Raw genomic sequence first — 20,861 nt, 5'->3', positions numbered from 1 at the left:
TGACTTTCTTTTAAGATCTACCTTATGTGGAGTTCAGTGAGCATCTTGGATAGATATCTTCTCTTCTTTCACAATATCAGGGAAGTTTTCTGCCAACAGATCGTCAACAATTTTCTCTGTATTTTCTGTTATCCCTCCCTGTTCTGTCACTCCAGTCACTTGTAGGTTATTCCTCTTAATAGAGGCCTACATGATTCTTTAGTTTTCTTCATTTTTTAAAATTCTTTTATCTGATTTTTCTTTGAATATATTAGTGCCAAGTGATTTATCTTCGAGTTCAGAAATTCTAGTTTTTACTTGCTCAATTCTGCTCCTCTGACTTTCTACTGAGTTATCTAATTCTGTAATTTTATTGTTAATCTTCTGAATTTCTGATTGCTGTCTATGGATTTTTCCAGCTTATTAAACTTTTCATTATGTTCCTGAATAATCTTTTTAATTTCTTTAGTTGCTTATCTGTGTGTTCCTTGTCTTGTTCTGCATATTGCCTCATTTCCTTCCTGAGGTCTTGAAGGGTTCTGTATATTAAACTTTTGTATTCTGCATCTGGTAATTCCAGGAATGGACTTTCATCTAGAAGGTCCCTGGATTCTTTGTTTTGAGAGCCTGTTGAGGTGATCATGGTCTGTTTCTTTATGTGACCTGATATTGACTGTTGTCTCCGAGCCATCTATAAGTTATTGTATTGGTTTATGGTTGCTTACTGTGTCATAGCTGCTTGCTTTGTTTTGTTTTGGCATACCCCTATGGGTTGCTTGAGTGAACTAGCTTGATTATGTTCACCTTTGGAGCTCTGGTGTCCTGTCCCCAGCTGGCTAGAGCTGTTATCAGGTATATCAGTCTAGGAGTCCATCCACTTTTCTTGTGTGAATTCAGCTCAGGTTTCCAGGTAGCTGATATCAAGTGTGTGGTACAGAGTCTGCCCTACAGTCTTAGAGGGGCAGGGGTGATTGGTGTATATACCGGTATCTGATTGCATCAGGGGGTCACACTCTAAACAAGGCAAGGGGCTGAGAACCGACCCCCCAATATCTCTGAGGAAAGCATGTCCCTGTTCCCTAGAGTGTGCAGGTAGGTGGGTTCTGCAGATGGACCACGGGCACCTAAAGCTTTTGGTTGTAAGGACTGGGAGGTACCAGCTATCTTTGGACTCCTGTCATGGGTGGCTGGGTGACCTGAGTGGAGCTACCAGTCCTTAGGTCCCTGATATGGGGAGGTGAGGACCTTGTTTAATAGGCAAAGCAGTGTCAAACATCAAACACCCACCTCTCCACCACACAGCTGAAATGGTTGGAGTTTGCCAGCAAGGGCCTATTCTCCTGAAATAGGCCCACACAGGTCCTTGCAGAAGGGAAAGGTGCTCAAGGTCCATGGACGGTTTATGCCTGGACAGGAACTGCTTCTTCTGTCCTGAGCTCTCCCGGTTAATGGAGCTAGCAAATTATCTTTTCCCCCCAGTTGCAAATTTTTTCCTTCCCCAAGGCCGGGAGGATGGCTGTAGGTGCTCACCAGGGTCTATCTCAGGCCCAGGTATTCAGCCACTGAAGCTGGCTTTGGATTGGAGGGAGACACGGTAAAATATATGTGCGTACTTAGCTTTTGCCTGGAGCACCGTTCTCCTTAGGTTCCAGAGGTGTGAGTGGGCTGTGTGGCTGGCTGCTTCTCCCTGAGGAATCTGTGGCCGAACCCTAGTACCAGCCCACCACCACTGACATGGCTCTGGGAGTGGTGTATGAGGGCTCACCGTGATTCAGGTCCAGTAACTCCTCTCCACTTCTTAACGGTCTCTTCCTCCCCCTGCCCCTCAGTTCATTGTCTAAGCTTGCCTTTGGTGCTCAGGGCTCCCAGCTTGTCACAAATATTCTCGTTTCAGTAGTTTTTTTGAGTCTTTGTTGCAAAGAGAGCTCGACGGAAGCATGTGTGTATTCTGCTATCTTGGCTCCCCCTCTCCTCCATAAATATTTTTAATAAGTAGGTATTCTCTGACTATTCTAATCATTCTTTTTCATTTGTTTCTCATAAACATCTGGCATATATTTTTAAGGGCCCATTAGTATTTTTTCTTTCAATTCTGCATGTGACTTAAATTTAATATATCATTAGTCTAACCAATGGACCTACCCTTCTTTCTACATCATCCAACTTGATTAATAATGACACCAAGTTCTGTTGCTATGGAGGCAATTTCTGCATCTGGGCCCTACCTTCTCTATATTTTCTGGACTTAATTCAGATCCTCAAAAACTCTTGATGAAATTATGGTAGCAGGCTTTTAACAGTTCTCCCTGCATTCATTTAAAGCATTCTGTGAGGTTGAATATGGTTTTATGGGTTTGAATATTGATATGGAGTTTCAGTTTTTTCCTTTAATCCTTTGCTTTGGGGTTAGATATATTACATGTGATACTTCTACTCAATTGCCATGTAAGGTTAAAAAACCAAACCCATTATCGTTGAGTCGATTTCGACTCAACAGTGACCCTATAAGAAAGAGTAGAACTGCCTCATAGAGTTTCCAAGGAGCCCCTGGTGGACCTTTTAGTTAGTAGCTGTAGCACTTAACCACTATGCCACCAGGTTTTCCATGTAAGGTTAGCCAATTAATTTATTAATTATTTGTTTCTGGGTAATCTCTTCATTTCTCCTTACTTTCATTGCCTAATTTTTGATCAGTTTAGTTTTTAAAAGAAGATACAAAAGGTTGAAGGGTAAAACATTGCAGTGAAATTATTAGTTTTTCATACTGCAGTCTCAAAGTGTTGAATTTTAAGATTCTAAAAAATTGACATGGCAGAGAAAATTCACACAGTATTATTGCTCATTTCTTTGTGAAGGTCAACAGAAATGACTAAACATGCAGTTTTAGAGTTACTGGTGAAATTCATTCTTCCGTGTTATTTCTTCCCCCAAATTATTTGGCTGTAGAAAAAGAAACATCATTTAGGTAATGTTTAACTGACTTATATAGATGGTGTTTGCCTCTGAGTTCATAATGGATTTTGGTAGGGCAGAGCTGGCAAAAATTGGAATAAACTAACAGGTTTTTTGTTGTTTTTTTAGTTCACAGGAATTTAAAAGCCTCTTGTGAATCGAATTTCATGTAAATTTATGAAATGGCTTGTCCTCAAAGAATAAATCATGTCCTTAGATCATTTGTACTTTGTTTTTCTGAAGGGATGGTGGCAACTGTATTATCGGCCTCATGTGGGTTTAGTCAGAGATTGTTTACTCCTCCAATGATCTGATATGTTGTAAGAACAAAGCTTCTTGGATAACTGTCTCCCAGGCAATTCTACAATACATTGCATAATTCAAACAATGTAAATGTAGGCAAAATGCTTCAAGTTTGATTTTTGGAAGATAAATTGAATGCAGGTGTTCATTGTTTACCTAATTGTAAGATAGCCTATTTTGTTTCTCCTTGAAACATTCTGAGTATGGATCTATGACTGCATAGTGAGAAACTTGTGCATGCATGCCTTTGATTTAGTTTTACTCTAGTGTATGTATTGTTCTTTGTTGGGCAAACTTCCCAGGCTGCCTTGCAGAAATAACATTGTGAATGATGTTAAGGCTGGAAGGATATGCAATTAGATTATTTGTAGCTGTGGACCATTACATGATTACCATAAAACAATTGTTCCTAAGTTTTTTTGTGTTATAAAACCTGTGAAAGTTGTTGAATCCATTTTCAGAAAAATAACCACATTTATGGACAAAACAGTTTTAGAAGTTTCTCAGCCACTTTGAATTCTATTTATTTACCTTGTGTTAACAGTTCTCCCACATCCTTATATGTATAGAAATTAAAACCAACTTTATGGAAGACAATTTGGAATATTTATCAAATTAGAATGCACATACTCTTGTTTCTTGGAAAAAAATATGTAACTGAACAGTTACATAATTTTGCTCACTTTTTAAGCCTTATTAAAACTACTAGAAAGGGATTAAAAACGAGATAAACCCATAAGAATAAAGAAAATAGAAGAGGTGACAATAGCAAAAAAAAAAAAAAAAAGCTAAACAAAAATAGGAAGCTGGGAATGAGATGAATGAGTAGTAATTGACTTAGCTGACCTGAGTTGTGTGTCAGTAGTGGGGAAGGCAAAGGTTAAAATTGCCTACACTAGAAGTCTCAAAATGTTCAGGTCCTGGTAGCACCAGGTACTTCTGAAACCTGAGTAAAGGGAGTGGGAAATAGAAAGGAATTGTTGAAAGCTGTTTCAAAAGCAGTCATGTCTCTGAATTGCCTTCCCTACTGTATGGGCACAGGTATCCCCTGACCCTAAGGAGATAGGTGGGGGTGATGCACTACCTATGACCTAGGAGAACATCAGGAGCAGTTAAGAGCCTGTGTGGCTTGCCAAAAACAGCAACTTGTCAAAAACAGTAGGGAAGCCCACGGCCTCTTCTTCCACTCAACAGGCGGAATCCTGGCAGCCTGGCTTTCCCTCCTGGCTAGAGAACAAAAGAGTTTTGTTTAAGGAATCTGTCCAATCCAAGAAGAAAGACCAAAAATACTAACCCTAGAGATTCCCCAGTAAACATCCTAATCCAGTCACCCTAAAGTGAAGCTCACGGTTTAGGACAAACTCCTAAACCAGAAAAATGAAGAGGCAGCATCCCAAACATGTTCTTCAGGGATATGGCAAAATAGAGGAAATGATTGATCCTGATTCTTCAGTCCTCCGAAGCAGTCTTATAATTCCACACTCTTGGCATAGCCTCATGGTGGATGGAGTATATTTCCTTGCTCCCTGACTCTGGATTTGGCCCCCTCGCTAGGTTTGGACAATGGGATTTTACAGATGTGATATAGGCAGAGGCTTTAAATGTGGTTGTGCTGTTGGACTGGCCCCCTTGTGCTTCTACCATGGCCATAAGGAAATCATGCCCTGGTTGGTTGCTGCTCTCCTGCCTGGACAACAGTGCATGCGTGACACATGGGTCAAAGCCACAAACTTGCAGCTTGAAGCAGTCACCTCAGCCACCCTGCAGCTGTGTGAGTGAGAAATAACAGTTCATTGCTACATGCCGCTGGTATTTTGTGCTTAGTTTTTAACTTAGCTAGTTGGCTGATACACGTGGAGATAAATACTAGAATAGTCAGTTAAAGAGGTAAAAATGATTGCCTCTGGATAATTCAAAGTAGGGTAAAGAGTGTGGGGTGAACTTTTTTTTTTTAATAACAAACCTTATAGGAATATTTGGTTGTTTAAACCATGTACATGTATAACTGATAAAAAAGTAAAATGAAAATAGGAAAGCAGATTATATGGTTAATTTGGGGTTGGGGTTTGTAAAGCAGATCTAGTGGGTGGCCAATGTGGCAAGATGTTCAGGTGAGAGTAATAAAATTCTTCATGCTATCAAACAGTCTCCTGCCTGATAAGGACAGTTTAAGGAAATGGAAGTTTTTTTAACTAAGAGAAAGTGGCAGTTTCACAGAGTTGAAAGTCTCACTGAGGTCAAAGAGGAAGTATACTGTGAGGTGAGAGTCAGAGGGATGATGGATTGAGGTACTAGTCAGAGACCGAGCTATTAAATTAAACATTTGACAGAAGCCACAGACAGAAGTAAAGCCAATTTCCGGGTGTGATTACGGCAATAAATTGTTCACGTGAAGGTAAAGGTCAAGGAAACTGCTACAGTGTTTGAAAAGTTGTATACAGTATAAGAAACTTGAATTCAGTCAGTATAATGCCATTCAAAAAAAAAAAAAAAAAACCCAATAATGCCATTAGTTGGGGTAAAAAGGAAGACGTTTCCATGTGGTTAAGAGCTTGGCTGCTAACCAAAAGGTCAGCAGTTTGAATCTACCAGCCGCTCCTTGGAAACTCTATGTAGCAGTTCTACTCTGTCCTATAGGGTCACTATGAGTCGGAATCAACTATGGGTAGTAATAACACTGGAGAGCCTGTCAGAGAGATGATAGCATTAAGAAAGAGTGGACAATTTTTGACAGATGATATGAATTTGAGAAGCATAGTGACTTTTGCATGGAAAAGAAAAAGGAGTGGGGATCAGGATTGCTTACCCTGCCTTCAACTCCTGTAGTTAAGTGGTGTTTGGGAAAAGGATTAGGTACCACTCAAGAGTGATGCAAGGACACCCAATACAGAAGAGGGCAGCACAACTGGACTAAACCAAAAGTAAAGAAGTTTCCTGAATAAACTGAACACTTTGAAGGCCAGTGTAGCAGGGGTGGGGGCTTGGGGACCATGGTTTCAGGGGACATCTAAGTCAATTGGCATAATAAAATCTATTAAGAAAAATTTTGCATCCCACTTTGGAGAGTGTCATCTGGGGTCTTAAACACTAGCAAGTGGCCCTCTAAGATGCATGAATTGGTCTCAACCTACCTGGAGCAAAGGAGAATGAAGAACAACAAAGACACAGGGTAATTATGAGCCCAAGAGACAGAAGGGGCCACATAAACCAGAGATGACATTAGCCTGAGACCAGAAGAACTAGATGGTGCCTGGCTATAACTGATGACTGCCCTGACAGGGAACACAACAGAGAACCCTTGAGGTAGCAGGAGAGCAGTGGGATGCAGACCTCAAATTCTCGTAAAAATATCAGACTTGATGGTCTGACTGAGACTAGAAGAACCCTGGAGGTCATGGTCCCCAGACCTTCCGTTAGCCCAAGATAGGAACCGTTCCTAAAGCTAATTCTTCAGACAGGGATTAGACTAGACTATGGGATAGACAATGATACTGGTGAAAAATGAGCTTCTTGGATTAAGTAGACACATGAGACTATGTTGGCATCTCCTGTCTGAAGGTGAGATGAGAGGGTAGAGAGGGTCAGAAGCTGGCTGAATGGACCCGAAAAGAAATAGGGGAGAGAAGGAGTGTGTTGTCTTATTAGGGGGAGAGCAATTAGGAATATATAGCAAGGTGTTTATAAATTTTTGTATGAGAGTCTGACTTGATTTGTAAACTTTCACTTAAAGCACAATAAAAATTAAAATTTAAAAAAAGACAGAGTGATGCAAGGTAATTGGTATTCCTTCAGATTTGGGAAGTGGAGAACTGAAGAATTAATGAAGGCGAGTCTACTGCAGTATAACAGAGTGGATGATATAGTTGCAAGTGTGGCGAAGGAGGTGAGCAGGAGGGTGGTGATCCATGGAGAAGGGCTAAACAGTGTAGGAAGGTTTATTACAGGTTATTACTTGTTTTCTTTGACAACAAATACTTAGCTTTGCCGCAATATAGGAAAATACTGGAAAAGCAATGTATGTATAATAAAAAAGACTTCAAGTATGTATGATTTAAAAAACACTTCAAAATATATCAATTATTCTAATAGTCACAATTGAGAAAAATATGTCATACTTGTCATTAATTTTTTTTTTCTTTTCCATCACTATTCTTTTAATTTCACTGCTAATTTTTTTTTCGTGAAAACCTGTTGTAAGAGAAAGCAGAAGGAAGAGATTGTATATTTGGTCATAATACTTTTTGTTAATGAAAACTTGGTATAAGGGAAAGCAGAAGGAAAAGATGGTATACATGGTCATAGCTATGCCCAATATACCTTCAGAGAAAATAGACTTCTACACAACCATTAAAAAAAATCTAATTTGGTTCTGGCTACTTTTGAAACCCTAGTTTGTGTGGTTAACTATCTAAATTCATAACCGGCAGTGATTCAGTCTTTACCAAGGACTTGCCACAAACCAGGCACTGTGTCAGACACTTCACATATGCTATCATGTTTATTCTTTATAATGATTCTTATTCTCCATTCCTGAAAGAGGAAGAAACTGAGGCACAGAGTAGTTAATAGTTTGTCCAAGGTTAGACAGCTTGTTAGGTGGCAGCACCACAGTTGGAACCCAAGTCTGTCTGACTTCAAAGTCCATGCTCTTAACCGCTTGGCAACGGTGCCCCATATTCACTAGAATGCATATATACTTCTATTCCTTAAGCAAAATGTACTTATGAATAGAGTATGGTTTTCAACATACAGTTTGCAAACTGCTTTAAATTCCTGTTACAAAAAGAAAAGTAAGAACAAGAACAAGTTGATCATCGTGTGAGAAAATTAATATCTCAAGCTAGTTTACCGAAATGGTAGCCAGACTTAATACTTCATAACATAGCAATAATACACATATGCTATTATTTCTAGAACTCACTCGCAAATTCAGATGCTTAGAGTATTAAATATTCTGCAACTTAGCTATCGTTAGAACATCAGATTGATTTGTTGAAAGTATTAAATATATATGTTTGGAAACAAAACTCTTAACTCTCGTTAGTATCTTTTTTTAATATAATATTTTTATTACATATTGCATTATATTCCATAATTATTAATAAAATTAGAGTAAGTAATATAAGAATAGGGTACTCATGGCAAAGAGTACAGAAATAGTCTTCATACCACTCCTCTCCCCTAATCTTCCTTCCCGGAGTCAACCAGTTTCTTTTGTGACCTTTTCTTTTTTTTTAAATTTTATTTAAATAACATTTTATTGTGCTTTTGATGAAAGTTTACACAGCAAGTTAGATTCCCATTTGACATCTTTCACAGAAGTTGTGAAATTTCACAGACATCAGTTTACATTTTTTACAGTGTGTCCATATTTGTGTTCTCTTTTTTCCATTTCCAGTACTCTCCCTGCCCCCTCATCCTCTTATCTTTGTTTTAGAGAACATGTTGACCATTTGGTCTCATACAGATGGTTTTTTAGTAAAGCACCATTCTTACAGGTAATATCCTTTGTTTTGTGTGCCACTCCGTTATTTTGCTAAAAGGTGAACTTGGGATAATTTCAGTTCAAGGTTTAAAGAGTGTCTCTGGGTGATTGGGTGATAGCCTCAGGGAGTCCTCTGGTCTCAACTGGTCCAGTTAGTCTAGCCCTTTTTTAGAATTTGAGTTTTTGTCTACATTCTTCGCCTATTCTATCCAGGACCACCCATTGTGACCCTGGTCAGAATGGTCAGTGGTGGTAGCTGGACATAATCTGGTTATTCTGGTCTCAGGGTAGATGAGGCTGTAGCTTGTGTATCCTGTCAGGCTTGTAGACTTGTTTTTTCTCTGAGATTTTGGTTACCTTCTTACTCTTTTGCTCCTGAGTAGTAGATACCAATAGCTGTATCTTAGATGGCTGCTTGGAAGATTTTAAGACCCCAGACACTACTTCACGAGGATACAGAACATAAACTTTGTGAACTACATTATGCCAGTTGACTGAGTTGTCCCATGAGACTATAGTCCTAAGCTTTCAGACCTAGAAAACCAATCTTGGAAGGTCTTTGATTTCTATTCATTCTTAATCTGTGTCTGTGTATCTTCCCTTTTCCATTTGTAGACACCCCTCCTTGGAACCATAATCCCTCTCTTACCTGGTTTCTCTTTTGGTCTCCTGCACAGCGATCATCTTGAGACTTTCTTCATTATTATAATTCCCTCTGTCCCTCTCCTGTGTTGGATACCCTGCTTTCTGTATTTCATGTCTTCACTTTTCTCATTTTTCTCCCTCAATCTTGTGTAGCACAGTTTCCTGTAGCTTCCTGAGAAAGCATGCATGGGAGTAAAAAAAAAATTTGAGACTGTGAATATCTGGAAATGCCCATGTTTTGCCCTCATACTTGGTTGAGGTAATAGAATTCTAGGTTGAAAATAATCGCCTTAAGGATTGTGAAAAAATTGTTCCATGGTCTTCTAATTTTCACTGTTGCCCTTAAGAGGTACCAATCCATTTGGATTCCTGTTTCTTTGTAAGAGACTTTTTTTTTTTTTTAAATTAGGTTTAGTATATTTTCAAGCCCTGGTGGTGCAGTGGTTAAGAGCTATGGCTGCTAACCAAAAGGTCGGCACTTTGAATCCACCAGCTGCTCCTTGGAAACTCTATGGGGCAATTCTACTCTGTCATATAGGATTGCCATGAGTCAGAACTGATGACGTCAACGAGTTTGGTTTTAGTATATTTTCATACATTATGCTCTGTATTTCATGAGTTCCTTTACCTGAAAACTCATGTCTTTCATTTGTGGACTTTTCTTGAATTATTTGGTTGTTTTCTTCCCCTTTTTCTTTCCTTCTAAATTTTTTATTTGGATATTGGACTTTGTGGACAAATTGTCTAGTTATCCTTTTCTCTCCTCCTTTCTACCATCTTTAATATTATCCTGTCTTATTTTATGATTGCAAATATTTTGTCTTCTTGGGCTGTAGGGTCGCTATGAGTCGGAATTGACTTAAGGCAGCAGGTATGGGGGCTGATTAATAACTTTTTTTAAGTGCATAGTCTCTATTTCCTCAAAAACTTTTTTTTTTTTTTGCCTTTTGACCTTGTCTTTATGTTAGAATCTTTCTTGACTGTTAAATCTGAATTTTCTGCTCGTATTTAAGTATTGGGGACAGGTTGGATTTTGTGAGTTCTGTAGGCTGGGGTTGTTGACTGTGAGCTTCACTGTAAAGTGGTTGAGCCGGCCTATTTATTTGGTGGATCTCTGATAACAGTGTCCTTAGGGCTTAAGTATTCTTTCCACTGTAATACTCTGGATATTGTTAGAGTGCTGTTATCTATCACATTCTATTGCAAAAGAACCTGTATACTTCGACCTTCCCTTCGAAGATGCATTCCTGAGGGCAAAGTACATGTCTCCTCATCTTTATATGCTTGTACTTAAGGCTTGGAGATGGTGGGTACTTGGTGATTGAGGTAAATTACATTACATTATTGTTTGGACAGAATACCTGGGTGGTACAAAGGGTTAATGGTCTTAGCTGCTAACTGAAAGGTTGAAAGTTCTAGTCCAGCCAGAGCTGCTTTGGAACAAGGATCTGGTAATCTGCTTCTAAAAACTCAGCCACTGAAAACTCTATGGAGCACAGTTCTACTCTAACACACATGGGGTCACCATGAGTTGGAGTTGACTTGAAAGCAACTTGTTTTTTTTTACTGGCATATTGTTTAGTCATTTTGATGATTCTGCCTAAAATGCTTAAAAATGTTACTTGTATTTTACTAAACCTATGAGTGAATTTTAAATTTTCTCACAATGAAAGGCTTAGCAGTTTCGATATGCAAATTGAAATATCAAAATATAAATCCTCTGAAAAGGATAAATTGATATTTTAAATCTTAAATGAGTAAGAGAATTATGACCTGAACATGTCTTGGTGTGAATAAGACAAGGAATTTGAGCTTTATAGTCACATATATTTGTTCAATCCTTAGCCATACCTTCAGTCATTTTATAAACACATTTGGAAAACTGACTTATAAGCAAAGGGAATAAAGTATTATATTTACCAGACACCTGAAATTGTAGAGAAAACTAAAAACTATTAATAATGATTGTAACATCCTTATTATTTTGTTGTTGTTTGTTTTTAGGTCATAGGACAGATTATTACATAATTTGTTTAGTCAGTAGCTGACTAAATCATTTGTGAAATATATAGGCCATTCCTTTCTTATTTACAATTATGAAACAAAAGGTTTATTTTTTATTTAAAATATTTTAGCTTGCTGACTCTTACTATATTTTTTTCTTCTTCACCAGTGTAGTGACTATGACCTGGAATTTGGAACTGAGTGCTTGCAGTTGGCTCTAAAATACTGTCACACCAAAGCCAAACTGGTAGAAGGATCTCCTGATCTCTGGAAGGTAAGGCAGGTGTCACTTTGCTCTGGCTGTGATCTGTGCTTGTTTGTCATTCCTAAAGACTCAACTCTACAAGTACAAAGACTTCCCAGATACTTCAGAATATGGAGAAGTAGTTAGAGATTAGTTGGTTTAATATTGAAACAATTACTATTTCCAGGAAAGAGGTAGAGCTGTGTGTGTTTGTGTTTGTGTATGTGTGTGTTTATGCATATAGGCTTGTGAATATATACAGATGTATGTGTGCTTTTATAAGTGCTAGAAATTTAAACATGCAAAATGAGTCTCACTGGGTTTACTGAGTCATCAAAGTATGGTATCACTTCTATTGCTTGGCTTTAAGAAAACTTACTTTAGGATAATTTATTCAAACACCTTCCATTTTAGCCCATAAGGTTGTTTTATTCACCTGCTTCTTCTGTTTTGCTTACTGTCTGTATGTATCCTTTCACTCTGCTGATGAAGCTCAACTCATTTGAGGCTGTAACACTGGTTACCACATAAAAACGTTCCTGGCTGGAACTTCCAATTTAATTGGATTGAAAGAATGTCTGCCTTACTCCTCTTCTCCTGACCCCCCTGAGGAATTGAACTCTTTCCTGTAGCAAGGCCTAGCTCTTCTAATGGCAAGCTTATTTCTTTTGGAATGAAAAGAGTGGTTGCTGAAAGCAAGGTAGAAGCACTATCATACTTCATCTTCCTATTGCAGCAGGGGTGCTTCAGAGTCTGACTCTCCTTTGTTTTCTTAGGTAGAATTGTGTTCAATCGAACAGTACATTCTGAATTAGAATTGTAGTATCGTTTCATAATTTTGAAATAGGTTTGCGGATTTTGAAATATTGATTGTAGTCTTTTGAAATCTTTATAAAGCATGCAAATACGATTAGTAAAGATTAACTCTAAGATTCTGTGAATCCTTAAGCATATTTCTTAAGATTTAGAAACAAAACAGAAAGCCGTATCAGTTGATTAAATATTTTACACTGTAATATCATGGGCCTTGCTGCATGCTAAGATAATCTGAAGCATTCTCAAAGTGTTGAATTCTAAGATTGTAAAAAATTGACAGGACAGAGAAAATTCACTTAGTATTATTGCTCATTTAGGGACATCCACCTAATGGGCAAGAATTTTGTTAATTCAGTTTATCATTATTCTATATATGGCTTAGATTGTGATACAAATATTAATTGTGAGGATTTTGGCAGTTACCTATTAGGTGTTTTGTTAAAGACCCACATCTCTGTAAAACTCCTTTTGCCTGCCTGCTAGACCTAATTTGAAAGCCAAGTAAAAATGTGGAAACTCTGAGGTGTTTTATCACTACTAACATCTTAATCCTTTTTGGCTTCATTTTTTGATGTTGTTGGATGTATGATTGTCTACTTTTTGTGTGTGTTCTGAGCTTTCATCAAGCTTGCAAAGCACTATGCAGATAAAAGGATTGAAAGTAGCATGTTGCCTTTGAATTTTCCACTCCATTTTCACAAATTTATTTTATTTTTGGTGAAATGCTCATATTTCACTGCTGCCTCCAGCATAAAGTATTAGTCCTCAGTCACATCTTGTCTCCCTGCTTCCTTTTTATTTGCAACAGTCAGTGCACTCTCATAGTGACTGGCCTTGTGACAGTGTTTCCATGAGTCCTCTTGGAGTGTCATTTCATACATGCTAAGTGATGACTTTTTTTTTTTTTAAGTGATGACATGCTCTTTTGGGCCCAGCAGGATCTACATCATAGTGCCACTTCCCAAACTAGGGGTTAGAAGAGCCCTACCCTTTTGAATGAGGCTTGAACAATGACATGCTTTGACGCAATCTTGGACTCTAAAGGAGCTGTAATGCAGTAGGTTGAGGAAAAAAACAAAAAAACTTTTCAAATAGCAGTTACAAGAGGTTTTGTTTGTTTTTTCGGTATTATATTTTTTTCTGTTGATTAAGGTTGAAATTATTTTGAGTGCAAATATTTCAATTGTTTCAGGTTGTCTATTTCCTTCTTTTTCCTCCCATCTCTTTTCATCTTCCACTTTTTTTCTGTCTTTTGGTATTTTCTCGGATGTTTATTTAGTCTCTTTAATGACATTGTGTGATTTGCCTTTACTATACTCTTCTGATTTAATTAATTTTTTAATGTTATCATTCAGTATGAATTTCAATTTTGGTTTAAACCAAAGCAATGGAATTAGTATTCTTAATTCTATACTAATTCCAAAGACACTATCATTTTTCTTTATCCTGATGAGAAAAAAAAAAAGATTTAGTACAATCATGCTAAAGCTGGTAGTGGGTTCAGGTGGCAAGGCCAAGCAGCTAGAACATGATTCAGAAATCAGACACAGTGAGACACATTTGGACATTATCAGGAGGCATTTCACTATCACAAAACATTAACTGAAATGGAAAGGAAAACTTCCCTAAGTTCCTTTAGAAGCTACGGAGGACACCCCACAGCCCTATGAGGAATCATTAGAAATTTCTCATGACTGGTACTGTTATTTCAGCTGCCACTAGAAGCCCCAGGAGAGTTTTTTATTTTGCATTTTAACATACATTTTGTTTGTAAAAGTAAATGGAAAAAGTAAAACTTCACGGTTGATCCCAACCTCCCATGGTCCTCTGAGATCTGGAGGAAACATTTTTTTTTTTAAGTCACTGAACGGGGCAGAGAACATTCCACTGGGATGACCAGAGCTGCCCCTGTGGGTGACCAACCTCAGAAGAGCACAGGACTGGCTTCTGGGTATTAAGGATTGGCTCTCATGTTTCCCCTGAATGGTCAAGCCAGGATAAGCTTGACCATTATTTTGGGAAGATTTCATCTAGTCGACAGAAGAACTTTGCTCCCTTTAATTTATAGTTTTACCTTATTTTTGACCCACTATTGTTTTTTTAAATATAATTTTATTTTTTCTGTTGTTGGTGTTGAGAATACACACAGCAAAACATACACCAATCCAACATTTCTACAGGTACCAGTTAGTGTCATTGACTATATTTTTCAAGTTGCGTAACCATTCTCACCCTCCTTTTCTGAGTTGTTCCTCCCCCGTTAACATAAACTTATGGTTCCCTAAGGTTCCTATCTAATTTTTCCAGTTGCTGTTGTCACTTTGATCCCGTTAAGATAGTTCTTAAGAGAGCGTAACATTCAAGGCGGACATTTTTTACTAGTTAAGCTAAACTATTGTTTTGTTTTAAGAAGACTTTGGGGGATATTTTTAGTTTTAGGTTTAAAGATTATCTCAGGGATATAGTTTCTGGGATTCATCCTGCCTCAATGGCTCTAGAATATCTGGATTCCATGATAATTTGAAATTCTATTCTGCATTTTTCCTCCTTTGATCAGGATTATTCTATAAAATCCTTGATCAAAACAACAAGTAATGGTAGCTGGGCACCATCCAGTTCTTTTGGTCTCATGGCAAAGGAGGCAGTTGTTTGTGGACGCAAATAACCTTACATTCCATATCCTTCTATTTCTGAGCCTCCCTCTTCCTCTGTTGTTCCAGGAGAATGAAGACTAATTGTTACACCTTGTATGGCCACTTACAAGCTTTTATGACCCCAGGCACTACACAGTGAACTAGGAGGTAGAACAGAAGAATTAAGCATGTTATTATTAGACCAGTTAATAGGGATGTCCCATTAAATCATAACCCTAAGCCTCCAAGCCTAGACACCAAATCCCGTGAGGTTTTTCGTTGTGATAAACAGCCTCAATGGCTACTCGTTTTTTGTTTGCTTGTTTGTCACTGATGTAAATATATCTATCATACGACTTTTAACAATTCAACTTTTTACAGGTGTACATCTTTTTGACAGCATTTCAATAATCATTTGTGCAACTCTACCCTTAATCAGTGTGACATTTCCCCCTGCTTCCCACCCATGGTAACCACTAATAAACTTTGGTCGCTATACATTTGCCTTTTCTTGACTTTTTATATAAATGAGGTCATACAGTATTTGTCCTTTTGTGATCGACTTATTTCATTCAGCATAATGTCTTCCTGCTTCATCCATATTGTAGCACCTATCAAGACTTCATTTCTCCTAGTGGCTGAGTAGTAATCTATTTTACATATGTACCACATTTTGTTTATCTGTTCATCTGTTGCCAATATTCTTTTTAAATACTCAGCTTAGTCACTTCTTTACTGTCTAGACTTCTTGTTTCTCAATGTTAAAACCATCTTCAAGGCATAAGGTTGTAGAAAAGATTTATAACCATTATTGAAAAAAAAATCAACAACTGTTTCTCTTTGTCTGAAAACACCTCCTTAAAAGAATTTCTGAAGTGTTTGGGTCATCACAATATTATTGGAATGACTTACTTTTGAGAATGTTTTTTGATGGGGTCAACATTTACTTAGATCCAAGAGTTCTGGCATCTTTGTTTAAAAACAAAACAAACAAAAAACAGTAGCATTATTTAGTTTTAACCTCAAAAATACAATGTGGTAACATTGTTTCTTTTTAGAGGTTTTCATCTAGCTATTCAATCTAGAGAAAAGATTTTTTTTGATGTACATAATTGATGAAATAGAAATAAATATAACAAATTTCCAAAACTACTTCTAAATTTATATCTAATAAACAATCTACCTCTTTAAAATTTAAATTTTTCTGGCTTCTAATTATCATAAACCCATCATAGCTACATATTAATTATTTCATGAGATGAAGGATGGGAAAATCTTAAGTGCAGTCTTGCTTAATGTATATAAGATGGTAACCAGCTGGACTTGGCTCTGTTATGAAAACTCAGTCTGTTTTACTACATTCTGTCTCAACACTAAGAGATAGACAAAATGTAGGTGTGATGCTCTCACCTGGAGCACATCTTGAGGCAGCTCAGAGTCCTGACCTAGGAGTGAGGAGACTTGACTACTTCTTGGACTCTGACCTTTGGTTTTCTCCTTTATTGAATATGTATATTTAGTAAACACTTTACTTAGATGAAATACTGCACAGAAGCCCAATTAAACTGAATAGACAAAAACTGAGGTGATCTAGGTAAGCCTCAGACGTGGGGTTAGGAGCCTCAGCTAAACAGAACTCCTCCATCATTCTTAAGGTGGCTCCTCAGCTTGTAAACAAGTGAATTAGAGGATGGAGGCTTTCTCTTCCACCATTACAGAGTTGATTTTTTAAAAAGTAATTATTTTCCTAGTAGGGTATTGTGCAAGGTCAAAGGAAAACCACACATCATCATAGCAGAAGGAAATCAGCTGCAAAAGTAGGTTTTTTTTTTTTTTTTTTTAATAAAAAGAAGGAAAGGGCAACCCATGTTACTGTAAAAGTTTGACGGAAAAATGAGTAACTCAATTCGGAATTACAACATTTTCCAGCAATATTTCCTTTGAAGTATTTTAGTTATTTTATATTGGAAAAAAATGACTCTTTTTTAACCATAGTACTTTAAAAGTTAGAAATATTTTCTGTAGTTTATTTTCATTAAATTAGTACTTGTCGAGAAGTATAGTGAGGTATTCAAGGCTTTATGTAGAAGATATTGATGAAAATAAAAGAAGCCTTCATCTGTGTGTAGTAGGTATCCAGTAGACTACAGGACAAAGTAGAAGAAAGGAAGTTTAGGAATCTTTCTTGTTTATATAGGTAAGTATTTTAATATTAGAAAAGAAAGTACCTTTAGGTAATAAAAACATGTATTTTATCCATATGAATGATTCCAACTCCAAAATTTTTATTATAGTGTTTGATACTGATTTTTCTATTACAAAACATCCATCAAGATCCCTCTGAAAAAAAGGATAAAGTACTTTTATAATCATTCAATTTTGATGTAGAGTGCCATTCACCTTTCAAAGAATAGAAGGGAATAAAAAATGAGTTATAGTAATTGGAATATTCCTCTTAATTTCTGTTCTGAGTTTAACCTACATGGCAGATAATTATTATAGAAAAATAACATTTTTTTCATTTAAAATGCCTTAGTACAAATATTAATGAGGCAAGATTCCAGGTATCTAGTTAACTTTGGATTTTCAAGGAAAAAAAAAAGAATTAAAAGTGAATTTTATTCAATTCTTTCAAGAATAATTTTTTCCACTACAATGTAATCTCCACAAGTTAAGGATTCTTGTTCACTCTTTTCATTGTTCTATCCCTAGCACTTAGAAAAGAGCCTAGAATGTAGTAGATATTCAATAAAGATTTATTGAATGAATGAACGAGATCAATATATTCTCCAATTTGGTAAAATGCATAGCATGGATCTTTGCATGTCTATGTTTTCTATTCCCCCTCCTTTTTTCATATAATAGAATAACGTTATAGGAAGAGGAGTCACTAGTTTTGGTTGGCATGTACTTGTTTAGAGATAACGTGGAGATGTCCGTTTGGTTTTGATAGCTTGGTTGAATGCTTTGAGTAACTTCCTGTCTTTATTATAAGTGAGCTGCTACTTTGAGTCGGGATGTTAACATATACTTTTAAACCAGGATTTACCTGCATATACATGGGTATAGCAGGGGAATCTATTTTAGCTAGAAGAAACTGGGCTACTTCAGCTGAACAAAAGTTTCTATACAAGCTCAGGTATGAGCTAATCTCAAGAGAAAAAAAAAAGTCCGATTTACAGGGACGGAAAGGTACTAATCTAGGTTAGTATTTTTCAAAATGGGCTTTTAGACCATTGGTATCATAATCATCTCAGCCTTTGAATGATGAGGTCCTAAGACCTTATAGAATAAGTACTATAAGATCTTATAATATGCACTCATTCCATTTCTTTACTTACTACATCGTTTAGTTCTGTGGTAAGGAAAACTCGTTTTACAGTGCAGTGAACCTAACGTTCAGTACTAGAGCTCACTGCATGGGGTTCAGAGATTTTCATACGGTGGCAGGTTGTATTACAAGGAGCAGGTTACAATTACAAGGAGGCTGTATGTTCTTGAGGAAAGATCATCTTTTTTCTTAAGCACGTGGTGGTACCCTACAGAATCTTTCCACTGGATCCAAGTTTTAATAAAAATTTTACAAGGTGAAGGTTTTCATTTTCTAGGTGCATACAGGTCTACTGAATTCAGAAGGAAGTCCTTTTCAATGTGAATTGATTTTTGAGAATTATCTCATAATCATCTAAGAATGCAATTGGATGATTTTTGTTATACAGACTGTTTTTCTCCTTCCTTTCTTCCTTCCTCCCTTTTTGATGGGGACATTTTCCTTCCCTTCTTCCTCGCTTTTCTCCCACCCTTCCCTCTCATCCTCCCTTCTTCCCTCCCATAAAGCCTTGCTATTAAACATTTATGTTAATACTTTTATTTAAGTACTACCACATTTTCTTTGCTTATAATACTTGTTATATTAATAAGATTTCAGTAACCACTGCCACATAATATCTCAATTCAGAGATTTAAAAACTATTAAATCTTCAACCATTTGTAGGAATAGAACTTTTTTTCATGTGAATTTGCTAATGTTATTATAATTTAGAAATTGTTATTGTTATGTGTTTATAAAAAAAAATTATAGTTCCTCTAAAATCAAGAATTTTCTTGGGAACATTATTTTAATGCTTTCACATTCCTTCCCACTCTGTTGCCTTTAATGAGCTTTATCTGTCTTTTAGGTGACCTACAAACGAGATCTGTATGCGGCTGAATCAATTATTAAGGGTATGTTTGTCCTTGTGCCTGTCTGTTTCTGTGTTTCAAAAATGTAAGTCAATTCAGAATTTCTGCTGACGTTTTAAATCCCAGCAATCTCAGAGTATAAATGCCTGTAGGCCATTGAGATCTGTGATTTTTTTTTGAAAATAATTACATCATAGTTTATGTTTCCTGCCTGTGAAATGTCGTTTATTATGATTTATATCAGATTAGTTTTAATTTTTAGAAAGGAAATACAGTGCAACAGTCATATAGGTTATTCTATGAAGAAAAAATGAGATATTGTCACTGTTAGAAGGGAAACATAATGAAAACTAATATTTTAATACATCCGTAAAGGTGTTATATTATTTCATTTTTACTATTAATAGGGCTGCCCCCACTCTCTTTAATACTTTCATGTCAATATGCTAGATAGCATCTTATCTTCCATATGGGAAACATTATTACCCAAATGAAAGAAATTATATTGGATGATTTTTAAATTTTTTTTGGTTCTGATAATGACTACTATTTTGTTTTATAATTTTAGACATTGCATGTGTGATAATGAGTTTTTTCTTTTTTTTTATCTCTGTGACTCTAAGATCTTAATAATCAAACCAAAACCAAACCCAGTGCCATCGAGTCGATTCCGACTCATAGCGACCCTATAGGACAGAATAGAACTGCCCCAGAGTTTCCAAGGAGTGCCTGGCGGATTTGAACTGCCAACCCTTTGGTTAGCAGCCGTAATACTTAACTGCTACACCATCAGGGTTTCCAGACCAAACTCGTTGTCATCCAGTGTATTCCGATTCATAGCTACCTTACAGCACAGAGTAGAACTGTCCCGTAGGGTTCCCAAGGAGCGACTGGTGGATTCGAACTGGCAACTTTTTTTTAGCAGCTGAGTTCTTAACCACTAAGCCACCAGACAGCTCCCTTGCTTAATAATCAAGAACATATTATTATGCTTAACATTGTGCTAGGAATGTAACGAAGGCGTACAAGGGACATTCGTTCTGGATTTTTGCAGCCTCCTTCAGAGTTTCTCAACCTACGCATTATGGATGTTTTAGGTCAGATGATTCTTTGTTGTTGGGGACTGTTTTGTCCTTGATAAGATGTTTAGCTGCATGCCTGGCTGCGACCAATTCTACCTACTAGATGCCAGAAGCCTGCCCATCCCCCCGCAGTTGTGACAATCAAAAAAGTCTCCTGAGATTGCTAAGTTGTTCCCTACAGGATAAAATTGCTCCTAGGTGAGAATCTCAGTTTTAAATACATATTCCTAGCAAAGATCAGAAGTGTTCACACCCAAGCCTGAAGCAAGTATGGTGCTTTTACAATCTGTTAGTAACTGACCCCTTTGAAAATAGATTAAGGACAGAGCTATGTGCTTAGGTTTTGATTGAAAGGTGAACTTCTAAATTCAGGCTTTGAAGTTGGAAAAAGTTTTGAATCTGAATTCTGAATATATCAGTTCATTAAAAAAATTTGTGAAAACCTATTTAACAAATCACTTTGGCTTCACATTCAGAAAACTGAAATCTTTAGTCATGATACTTTGTATTTATAGTTTACCTTGAAATTCTTTGCC

General features: G+C 36.8%; 1 protein-coding gene across 1 annotated transcript in view; it reads left to right on the top strand.

Moving 5' to 3' along the window:
* The window catches only part of CRPPA (CDP-L-ribitol pyrophosphorylase A), a 312,645-nt gene that overhangs the window by 53,817 nt on the left and 237,967 nt on the right, over positions 1-20,861 (top strand). Inside the window, exons 4-5 of the mRNA XM_010587230.3 lie at positions 11,538-11,642; positions 19,240-19,285. Coding sequence (XP_010585532.1) covers positions 11,538-11,642; positions 19,240-19,285 — 151 coding nt within the window. The remainder of the gene's footprint in view (positions 1-11,537; positions 11,643-19,239; positions 19,286-20,861) is intronic.

The sequence above is a fragment of the Loxodonta africana genome, chromosome 8 (assembly GCF_030014295.1).
Source record: "Loxodonta africana isolate mLoxAfr1 chromosome 8, mLoxAfr1.hap2, whole genome shotgun sequence".
In the NCBI taxonomy this organism is placed as follows: Eukaryota; Metazoa; Chordata; class Mammalia; order Proboscidea; family Elephantidae; genus Loxodonta; species Loxodonta africana.
This window is presented reverse-complemented; position numbering and strand designations above follow the sequence as displayed.